This window comes from Lytechinus pictus, chromosome 3 (assembly GCF_037042905.1).
Source record: "Lytechinus pictus isolate F3 Inbred chromosome 3, Lp3.0, whole genome shotgun sequence".
Lineage (NCBI taxonomy): Eukaryota > Metazoa > Echinodermata > Echinoidea > Temnopleuroida > Toxopneustidae > Lytechinus > Lytechinus pictus.
The window spans coordinates 23835863-23847976 of NC_087247.1; the positions used below are offsets into that span (position 1 = coordinate 23835863).

Sequence of the window (12114 nt, forward strand, 5' to 3'; positions counted from 1 at the left end):
AATCAAACCTCTTGTCAAAGTTCCGGTTGATCAGTTTGATAACTTTAGAATTCAACATCCAGGTAATACTTAGAAAATGCGGATGTGGAAAAAGATAAAAAAGGAAAATTGACCTTGATGGTTACAAGATCCATTCATTAATTCAAACCCTCTTTTATTCCGTGGTTTTTCTGATTTCCACTCTGCAGTCTATAGGAAGTGATAACCGGGGATCGGAAATAGTAGTGAAAACAAAACGAGAGCGGCTTTTTGAATTACTGTGTTAGATTCATTCTCCGTCACTACTGCATGCTTAAGGCCCCTTTCACAATTGGTGGTGCGACTGCTGACAGCCGTTGCGATTGTGTACAACATATATTGTGACCAAATGATCGCAAACGATCGCAAGAGCGATTGTGAAAGCCCCTTAAACTATTCAAAGATCTCACAAAATGTTGCTAAATCTTAAAGCATTTCAACGACATGATCAAGAAATGTCACCTTCCCTAGTTAGATAATTATCATTGCCCCCTCTCCCCCACCCTTTGTAAAAGAGTGGTATTTTAAGACATGTAAGAGGAATTTAGTCCAACCATGTTCCAACTCGATGACAATATGGATGACTTAAAATGTTAAATCACTATAATTACAATTCAAGCTTCTACGACTTTTTTAAATATAATTATTGGCCGTATCTGGCTGTAAGTTTTTTGTGGGTAAAAAGGGGCAAATTTGTATACCAATGTTTTGCTAATTATGGACACGAGTGTTGCGTCAAGATGTGAACCTCGTTTGTTCTCGTGAAAAAAAAAAGTTTGGTCCTATCCACTTATCCAGAACACTTCTACATTTCTTGTACAATAATAATTTGTTGCAGTTTTTATCAAGAAATCGTGCAAATTTACCATAACTTCAAAAAGTTTTTGCCGTGACTGAATTACTTCTTCTTCTTTCCTTCTCTCTTAGTATACCACTTTTCTTGGTCCCTCTCCAACTCTCTCTTTTTCGCTTTCTCTTTTCCTTCTACCAATTGTAAAAATTAATTCGTTTAATCTCTCCTTCTATCTCTCTCTCTCACTTTCATTCTAAAAGTAGTTAATCTAAATAGACTACGAAACCCCGTTGAATCACTTTCCATTTTAAAGTAGCGGATGGTAAACGTCTCGCCATGAAGGTAATTTTTTTTCAAACTTATTGTAATACTTTCTTTAGTGTTTGCATTGCATTGTCTGACACAATACCATTCACCTGCCTCCCCGACTATTCAACCTGCCCAAAGAGCATTAATGAAGATTTTAAAAGATTTACTTACTTAAAATCATTCATATGCAAAGATGAAGAAAACAAGATTATTCAAGCTGTTCTCGTCATATTATGGCCCTGCATTACGACATCATATTCTCTCAGTCTATTTTCCGTCCCGAGCTCTCAGTCAAAATGCTAAAAAGTACAACAATAAATCGATCGATCCGACAAAGAATTTTCTTTTCAAACTTACTTCTTTTATCAAAATATCTGTTAACATAAAATGTTTGTAATATACATGCACTTCGCATATATTTGATTTGATAATAATCTCTCTTCTCTCTTGCGTATAATTGTATTTACATATATTTATAAAACAATACCTTTAACAAAGAGTTATCAAATGTAATGAATAAAATGTAATAAAATACAAAACAGTACTTCTTAAAAGCTTGACCATGAAAAAAATGAACAAACAGGCAATATCATACAGTAGTAACAATAAAATATTTGCGTCTCAAATAATTATATAATGAAGCACTAGACAAAAAATTGGTTCATTATAAGGCCTAAAATATAGTAATGAGGGAGTGGGGTGGAGTTCAAGTCTTGTAGAGGTTTAATTTCAGTGATAACTTCATTAGCCACCAATATCCTTGTATCTGTTTGGATATGGGATAATTCGCCAGTGAAAATGACTGATCACTGATGATCAAGCAAAGGAACGATAGAAAATATCCATATTTATAATAAGATGGCCAGTACACTGAATGACGTCATCAACAAATTCCATTGTCTATACGAATAAAAAATAATGGCAAGTTTTTATAGGGAAGCAAAATAAAGTACTTGCGAACACTGGAGGAAAGGGTCGGATCGATACAACCCCCATCATAATGGTTCAACTACAAATTAATGGTAACAAGTTGATTCAATAACCATGTGCGTTCTTTTTCGTCTCTCCATAGACATTCTTTTTCCGGGGAAGAGACTGGGAACTCGAAATTCAGTTTTCGGCAAGATTAAAAGAGGTCAAAGTAAAGATCTAAGAAGGGTAAAGATGGCTTTGAGCTTTAATTTGGGGAGTCAAAGGGATGGGAAATTCAGAAAATGATGGAGACGGGACAGGGTTACGGGGGTAATGATAATTCCGCGTGGAAGTTGTACGATCGAACAAGAATATGTGTCTTTCTTTTAAAAAAAGGCACTTATGTGTGGATCATTTTAAACCCTTGTCAGAAGTAAACAGAGCAAAAAAAAAAGGGTGAATAAGACATGAATGAATAATAATACAGAACGCCCAAGATCTTATTGACAACACGATGTTCTGTAACTGTAGATGTAATGGTATAATTAGAAATTTAAAGAGATTATATTACTAAAACGATTCCGTTTTTTTAATACGACGCGGTTCTTCCAAATCTAATTCTAAATTTTCATGATGTAAACATGCATGTGTAAATAATCACGGCGATATCTGAAGTCATATTACAAACAAAATACCATACCCTTTACCTATTCTTATTTCACAATGAACATATATTTTCTTTGACAAAAAGCCAAAAGTTGACTCTATTGCAGGTGAATGAATACCGTCTAGTGTCTGCCTACTATTTTTGTCTGTCATTTTATCGGCTCATTGCGCTAAAAATGAAGAGAGATAGTTTAATTGTCGGAGAGAAATGAAGTGAGGGAGAGAAAGAAAAAAAAAGAGAAAAAAAGAGAGAGAATCTTCTGCATCGATGAATCAATTCAGAATCGGTACTCGCTGGAATGCTTGCAGCAATTCTTGAATCCCCAAGTCGCATTTCTCTGACGATATACTTCCAAAATTAAAGTGCAAGATATTAAACAATATAATCCAGTAAAAAATTGCACAGGTTTACAGTATTGTGAGTAGGGCACACAGGTTTATACCATGATGGGGCAATGCCAATGGATCGTGATTTGCTTGGTTTGACTTCCATACTATCCAAAATCACGTCCGTGACTTTAGCTAAAAACCACAGATGTTAGGAAAAGGAAAAAAAAAACCACAGGAAAGCAAATGTTCTCAGTCATAATCAATGGGTGTGCAGTGAAACAACCGTATGAAATGACGAGTGCTCAGCCAAGCATGATGTAAAAGAACACATTACTCATTTTATAGGCAATATAGGACATTAGAGTAATTTAAGCAATTAATAATTTTGTTCAACAAATGTCTGAGTAAGGGGAATAAGAACCTTTTGTTCTTCAGTCATTCAAGCTACCATGCTAAACCTCGATTCGTTGTTACCTTTTATGGCGCTGTGACAAACCTACTTGAATCACCGTCAATGACTTTCATAAAATTAGTCAGAGTACGCCTTGTTAAGTTTGCAACCGCATAAAACGGACTAACGTTAAATTCCTGTTCACACCAAGGCTATGCACTAAAATACGGACTAATACAGGGAATATCTGTTCACAGGTTCACAACGAATTCCAATGCGAAACAATAATAGACTCCGGCCCACAAGAAACGTGGTGTCCCTATATAAACCCATGTAAAATGATGCTTAACATAGAATCTTACTGTTATCATTCCAATAAATTGGTAACCAAAAATTAATGTTTGCCACATGCTATAAACTTTTCTGCAGGATGTTACAAGAGAAGTCTTGTTGAGTCGGATTCGAAGGAAATGAATTTTACCAAAATCAGATTAAAATCCATTCATGAATTAAAGTAAAATGTAAGGTCTCCAAGAAGATGAACATTTATTAGTGTACAGTTCGCAAACCCGTTTATTTAGATCCTATATAACCTAAATTATCTCAATACAAGATAACTATCAGTAATTTAAGCATTCCTAGATTTTGAGTTTATGCACTGAAGCAAAGCAGTTGTCAATAAGCTTTCCGACAATATTAAAACGGGAGTTAAAAAAGCGAGATCTAGCGTTTTATGAAACACTGTATAAAGGTTCAAGGAACTAATGCTTTGGATTTTCTTTTGAATGTAAATGTTCCGAAGTGAGATAATTGCACAAAGCAAATTGAAACACCAAAAAATGATTATTACAAATTATTCGTTTCATCACGGGGACACCATTATTTGATCTTCTTTCGACAAAGGACCTATCTTGTAATAACACAAATATTTAAAATCACATGTAAGACGAACAGAAGAATAAAACACAATGATAGGACTTCGAGTCCTATTCATCATTCTCCTTAGTCAAATTCAGATTGTTCGATTCTTTCAGAATATCATCGAAATGGTAGTGCGAACTGGTTTTAGGGGTTGTGGGGGAAAAGTATACTCCTCTTCAGCGTTATAAAAACTATGAAAAATATACCGAATACTCCTTTAAATACAACAAATCAACTTTAGAACTACTAAAAATCTGGTTACAACCGTATTCATTCCTTCTGGAGTCTACCTCCATAAGTAAACTTTATTTAGATTGTTATTGACCTCAATCTAGTAAACAGATCACGCACGGTTGGGTACGCAGAAAACCTGATCATTCCATTCAAATATATTTTTCAGTTTCCAGCAGAGAATTGTCAAGTTCGACCGTTTTTTCGCTCTCTTTCCAGATCCTTTTGTCCTCTTACTCCATTTCAAACATTTGAACAAGAGGTAATTAGTTTTCTGAAATTTGACTTCTGGTCATACTTAGAACCTAGCATTCATGATCAAAGTTCGGATAAGGTTTTTTTCTTTAAGTAAAAAAAGTCACAAATACTGTTTGACAAGATCTTGAGACTCATTCTGCCTGCAGTGCCACCAAAATACCTTGACGCAATGATTTGTTTTTTCTCGAACTTTGTGATCTCAGTGTACCGTCAATCTTTTAACCTGTCAAGACACGATACTAATTTGAAAACATAATTCGAAAGTTTAGAGAAAATATATTTTCAAAGAGCCCAACAGAGCAAAAGTCATACTTGAATATTCTAAATGGTCTAACAAATATAAAGACCAAACACTAATTATTACCATTGCACTCAATGTGTTTTCTGTGCTCTTTTCTCTGTATAATTTCTCCTCCTGATAATTAATAACTACTACATGACTCAATATCTAAAGTCATTTAAAAAAAATCAAACCAAAATTATATTAACATATCTACTTGAACTTCAATTAAAAAATATATAGACAAAAAACAGCGAACATTCCAAAAAGAACTGACCACATGAAATTGTTTACAAGTCTTGAAACTAAATTGGTTACCACTTGTATAGATCAGGTTAAGACGTGCGTGGATTAAATCATACCTTGATTTAAAAAAAAACACCGCAATAAAATGGATTTAAGATAATTTCAGGCCTGAGATTGATTTGACTTAAAACATTATCATAAATCTTGAAATTTAGCATTAGGCACTTCCATGAAAGCGATAATCAAAATATTCCATTCACTATGTCAAAGATTAAAACCAATGACAGGATTATAAGGCAATATTAACAAGGGAATCATTGACACCATTTCCTTTGTTTTTTCTCTGACATGTGTGTTGTAACACATAGATACATTTCATCTTTAAAATTGATTGCAACCTTTTGTACACGGTTTGTCATAGACTCAATTCTATAATTTAATCTATCTTTAATGTTACAGGATCATGGGTTATTTTCGGATAGAAGGATGTTCACGTCTATCGGACCTGGTACATAGCAAAGTTTTTTTTGGGAAAAGTTTTCAGTATATTACAGCAAGGTGTAGAAAAGAAACGATCATTACTCTATATACAAATTAAGAGTTCAAACATGTCAAACTGTGGTATTAAAACATACCATTCTTGACTTATGACCGATTACTACTGAATCTATCAAGTAAATCGTGTCACTTTACTGCATTTTACTTTGTAAATGATTGGTTAAAGATACTTTGGCAATTAGAAACAAGATTCACTTCTGTGATAGTCTTGTGATCAGCAAACATTATCTTGATCTGTTCGTTTTACATAATCCTGTATCCACCACGAATGTTCTATAATCAACTTCTCAGATATCTCGGAGGTAATAATGCTTCGTCATATAAAACATAATCATCCGCTAAAAACTAAAAGTAGAGGTCTGTATAGGTACATAGTAAATCTGAGACTGTCTTCTTTCTGTTCTCTGTGAAAGATACCGGCGTTCGATATTCAGTTCTCGAGGTAATAAAGCAGCTATAATATTTGACTTGCAGCTTTCCGTGTGTACAAAAAAGATAATGCAGTGATTTCAAGACGTTGTGTCTTACCGTTCCAAGTCTCGTATTTAAGATAAACGGATCTGGACCAGTGGAGTAAATCAACCTGAATCTATTTACAGATAAGCTCTCTTGGCACTGATCAGATATTATATTTACCTGATATCCGAATTCAGAGGTGCCTTACCCACATTGGTAGTACGAAATGGTGTTGTATTCTGAAATAAGACTGTTACTGATTTCAAAGGGAGGTAGAGTAAACTTGCTGATTATAGATTGGTGATAACCTGATTAGGACAGTATTGTTATGCTTGACTAATAAAGACACAGCCTTGTACAGTACTGGCCAATCATCGACAGCATATCATTAATATGAGCAAAATGTAAAGGTTTGAAATATCGAAATAACATACAAAATCATCATTAGTCTCTCGTTTTGTTATCAGGCTGTTTAAAGTTGTAAATAACTTTAGAACTCCATTGTATCGATAAAGCAACATTTGTATTGAACAATTCTTCTTCGTGTGATCGTATGAAAAATCAAATATTTTTTCCCCGAAAATATCTTGCACGAGATCTGTTGAATATGAAACCACGCAGTAAAGGCACAAGTTTCATCTGTAGTATTATGAGTAGCAAACCGGTTTTGCACTAACTTCACTTGTTTGACACAAAGGCATGATTGTTACGCATTCCTCTTGGAACCCCATTGGCATGTACTTTGATGTGCTTGGAAAGGTGATCCGATCTAGAAAATCTCTTCTCACATATCGTGCATTTATAAGGCTTGATGCCTGAATGGGATCGCTTGTGACGCGCAAGTTCGTCTGAGCGAGAGAACCTCCACTTGCACCCCTCCCAAGTGCAGATAAAGGGTTTTTCCCCTGTATGACGTCGAAGATGAGCCTTCAGGTGTGAGCTCTTGGAATACATCTTGCCACAGTTGGGATAAGTGCACTTGTGAATTTTGAGTTCGTCGGCAATCTTGTTGCCATGTCCCCGACCGCGACCACCGCCACGTCCTGTCTTGACTGTCGTTGTCGTGGTGGTTGCCAAAGGGGTGGGTGATGAGTTCGAGGTTGTTAATATGGGAGAAGGGATTTGCATGGGGTTTCCACGTTTGTTGTCACTTACATTTGCCTTGCTCACAGGAATATGCGTGATGCGCACTCCTGACGGCGGAAGGATGCTGCGGTCAAGGAGGTTGGTCTGTCCTTCCACAACAGAAAGGAGAGGACTTTCTGAAGACACCAAGAGCCTATTGTTGGTCCCTGATGAATTAAAGATAGTTCTGGGATCTGTTTGATTGTCAGGTGTTTTAGCTACAGTCAGTTGGTTTGCAGCATAGTTGTGAATGAGAGCGGGATGCTGGGCAGGAGTAGTGCTAGTGTTTGCGGTGCGTCCGTTGAAGGGCTCCAGGTTATGGAATGTGTTCTGGTGGTCGGAGGCAAGGGGATCCTGTGGCAGCAGAGATAAAATACTTGCACATCCATTCAGGTTAACGTCTGTTTCAGTATTCAACAAGTATCCGTTGTCCAGGTCACTGAGAATACTGCTGCATAACCCAGCAAATTCATCCATGCTGGTTGACTTTAGCAGTTCATCCAAACTGGTATCATTTTGTCCTAACAACGGATTTCCCGTCCCGGAAGGATCCGCAGGGTTCGGTATTAGGAATGCGTCATTACTTTTCATGACATCGTTAAATTGGTTCAAGTTGCCCAAAGTCTGATTTGGAGCAGGGCGCAGGGTAACAGCTCGCATGGGTGACGTAGGAGGCGGAAAGACCGGCGAAGGCACATCGACGCCGCTTGGTGAAACATCCTCCGATCGGTCGTCGATGGAGTCGACGATGCCACGAGAGAAGAGGTAATCGAGAAACAAATCATCATCACTATTAGAGTTGAGAGGGCTGGAATGTTCACTCATGTCGATATCAGACATGGAGCTGGTACTTGTCGAATCCATCTCGTCTTCACCTCCAGCCGAATTGAGTCTCTGTAACGTCCAGCTTTCACGTTCAACACTGGACTGGGTGCGATAGTAGTCGAGCATTGTCAACAGAGCCAAGACTCCGAGGATGAATACAGATTTACTCTTCTTTCCTCTCTGTATAAACACTTGTTGAGAAAACTCTGAATAAACCCCGACTGATTCAATGTTTGGTGTTTGGTTTGCTGCTACCCTGGCTGGTGGCGGATTCAATATCCACAATTCAAAATGCAAACAGAGCAAGATGATCTAGCCGAGAGTAATTGTTGTGGTGTTCTGTGAACGAAAGAGAAGAGGGAAAGAAGAAAATGTAGAATGTATTTGTATCGTAAAAATCAGAGTTTAAAATAGAATACAAAATAAATCTGTCGCACCCTGGGAAACATATAGTATGTAGCTTGTAACAGATCCTAAATGCCTATACGGTCGATTAAATGTTAAATGAATGGCCGTGTCCTTACCCGTATAATAAAAAGAGGTAAATGTCCTTGGTCTAGATAGACGCCATGGTAGTCTTGCTCAAACAAAATACCTCAAACCAATCCAGGGAAAATGGGAGAAAATGAAAATAAAAACGTTCGAATAAACAAGGGTCGACGCGATTCAAGCGGATCGAACGCATTGATATGATTCGGTTCTCGAGCAGCCGGTCGTTTAAATACCAAGTTGACGAGATAGCCGTGTGACGTGTTGTATTAAGGTATCACGTGGATTGAGGTCTGTGTAATAGTTCAGAGTTATGGGAATGGTGTATACAGATGTAGCAATCCGATCAACAGGTCGCCGCCAGAAGTCCACCGAGATTTGTAGGCTCTTCTCGTACCAGGCAGTCCCCGGTGCATGCTTAGATGGAAAAGTGAGAGAAAAAAAATTCTCAGATATAGTATAGAAAAAAAGTTGATATATTCACTCATTCCCTTTCAACTCAGATGAGAGCTGAACGGTCAGGTGTGTAGTTGGATGTTTTAGGTCCTTATTGTTCTGACGGGTAGAAGGTCCAATGGTAGACGAGTAATTTGTCACTCAACAAGGGTATACGTCAGAGGTCACAAAGTTGGTCTGCCTGAATCGAGTGGGTATTCGCTAGAAAATAGAACTGATGCCTCTCGCACTAAACGAAGTCATAAATCAGATCTAAAACGGTCGAGAATATTGTTCGTGATCAGAAGAACATGTAGTAAAGAAAATTCAGAGAAAAATTTTACAACGGAGACAAGGAAGACACGTTGACAGCAGTAGAAATGAAAATAGCGAATGAACAAGACAATAGGGCATGCATACACGGCTCGCTCAGGTATTCGAGTGTCCGTGAAACATTTATCAAAGCTTACCGAGGACGATTTTGACGGTTCACTGACTCTCTTCCTGAATAGAAGAGAAGAGAAAGAGAGGGAGAGAAAAGCTTCAAAATATGGGGGAGACTCAGAGATTTTACATGTACATACTGAAATGTATAGACAGAGACAGATGGACAGGGGAGTAAGGGAAAGTAAAACAGAAGAGAGAGGATAAATTGACAAAACTGTCGAGACGAGGAATCACTCGAGTGAGAGACAGACGAGACATAAAAAGAACGAACGGCAGAAAGATAGACTATACATGGACTATGAGAGATATAGACAGACAGATAGAGATGAAGAGAGAGGGGGAAGGAGAGAGAGTAACAATGTCCCTGAAACGTGAAGTGCAACTGTCCTTGGATTTTTTTTTTCTGTCAATAGTATTTTGTTCTGCAGAGGTGTAATAATAATCTATTTCAACCAGAAATATACAAAAGGTAGACTTAAATGAATAGCTATACAAAAGAAAATATCCATAAATAACTTTCATATTCGGCCGTCCTGTTTCATAATTTGATGTTATATTTATCACTTTGTCAAACCTACGCATTTCTTTGCAAAACAAACGATGCAAGAATCAAATATATCTATATAGGCCTTGATCATAAATGTATGCAGCTTAAAAATAATCGACAGGATTTTGTTTTATATATGATTTATCTTGGTTTAGTTTGGTATTGTCTTATCAACTTGCATCAGGACATGATATTTACATAACTTTTCTATCAGGGACGGCGATCCTGGGGCAGTGCCCCCATCCACTTTTTAAAGCATTGAAAAAGTGTCTTTTTTTACGCAAGAAAAAATACCCCTCATGAACGTGTACTGTGCCCCTTTCCCCTTAGAAGGACCGTTTTATGTGTTAGCAAGTGCCCCCTTGCCTTCTTGTAAGTGCCCTTTCTCTAATCAGTGCCCCTTTTTACCCGAGATAGTACCCTTTTCGAAAGGAAATGTGCCCTTTTTTTCCTGTGCCCCCCACTTTCAACTTCGCTCCGCCGCCCCTGTTTTCTTATAATAGTTATTTCGGTATCATAGAAGCTTGTCCGTTGCCAATTAATATATTTTTAATGAACTAATACATTTCCCCCAGAATGTAATGACTGCAAATTGTCTAGACATAACATAATACCTTTTTTTAGATATACAGCGCGTCCCAAAAAAAATGTCCCTCTGACATAGGACTGAATTAATTCTAAAATGTGGTAGTATTCTCAGATAAATGTTTATGAGTAGAAAGCTCATTTCATGATCTAACTTCTATGAAAATTTCATTGGCCTCGCTTCAGCGGTTTTGAATACACACTCTGTTACGTAACAGTGGTGCATTTTAGCCCATTCCAAGTTTGCAGCATTGATGCATATCTGCATTGTCTATGGCATGTTAACCCCCATTTTTACATCCTGGATCTGAGCAGGGACATTTCCCTAATCATATCCAGGCTCATCAAATTATAAACTTGGGCATGTTCAGAAGGGCAAGAAATATAAACAAATCAAGTTTTTTTATGATTGATAAGGGGAATCAGTGCACCAACTTGAAAGAAAATGTGAATGATGGATGAGTAAAATAAGCTCAAAAATAAAGGGGAATCCGCAAGTTAAACACCTTTTGCGAAAAAGGAACTTTACCAGAGAAAATTTTTACTTTTTTTCTTTCAAAAAGTTACATTGAATTAACTTGACCACAGTAGCTTATTAACTAAAAAAACATTAATAAAAACAAAAATGAAGTATTAGGCATGAATTAGGCATGAAACAGACATGACCGGTTGTCTTAATCATTGTGCATCTCCCATTTTCAAACATGAAATGAGCTGTCAAATATTCTTTTTGCCCTTCTAAACATGCTCAAGGTTGTGATTTGATGAGCCTGGTTAGATCATGGAGATTTCCCTGGTCAGATCAGGGAATTCCTTGGTCAGAATGGTAAAAGGAGGTTGATATGCTAGAAAGTGCAGAACACATAGTAGTGCTGCATGAATGCAAACTTGGAATGGGCTGAAAAGCACCACTTTTACATAATAGACTGTGTATTCAAAACCACTGAAGCGAGACCGATGTAATTTTTATAGAAGTTAGAAAATGAGATGAGCTTCCTAGTTAAATACATTTCATTGAGAATAATGTTTATTTTTTGAAGTAATTTAGCCCCATACAAGAGGGACATTTTTTTGGGACGCGCTGTATATATATATGGCCTACCAACTTCGGCTCTGGATCGAAATTCCAACTCCAACAAGTGGGCATGGTGGGAGGCCAATGAATAAAGAGCCAGCATGACGCATCGAGCCTATAGCTTTCTCACAAGATGAGAAACTAAAAATATTTACCAAAATAAAAATTATTGCATCAGATCAGAAAGGAGTTTATGATATCGTGGCATGTTTTGTTA

The 12114-nt window shown here is 37.1% G+C and overlaps 1 protein-coding gene across 1 annotated transcript; it reads right to left on the reverse strand.

The window, feature by feature from the left end:
* Positions 1 to 1994: 1994 nt before the first annotated feature.
* Positions 1995 to 9687, reverse strand: LOC129257585 (Krueppel-like factor luna). The gene is made up of 2 exons (XM_054895952.2): positions 8844 to 9687; positions 1995 to 8658 (listed from the first exon to the last, which is right to left on the reverse strand). Exon 2 carries the CDS (start codon positions 8443 to 8445, stop codon positions 7048 to 7050), a length of 1398 nt encoding a protein of 465 aa, XP_054751927.2. The 5' UTR covers positions 8446 to 8658; positions 8844 to 9687; the 3' UTR covers positions 1995 to 7047.
* Between the last annotated feature and the right edge of the window lie 2427 nt (positions 9688 to 12114).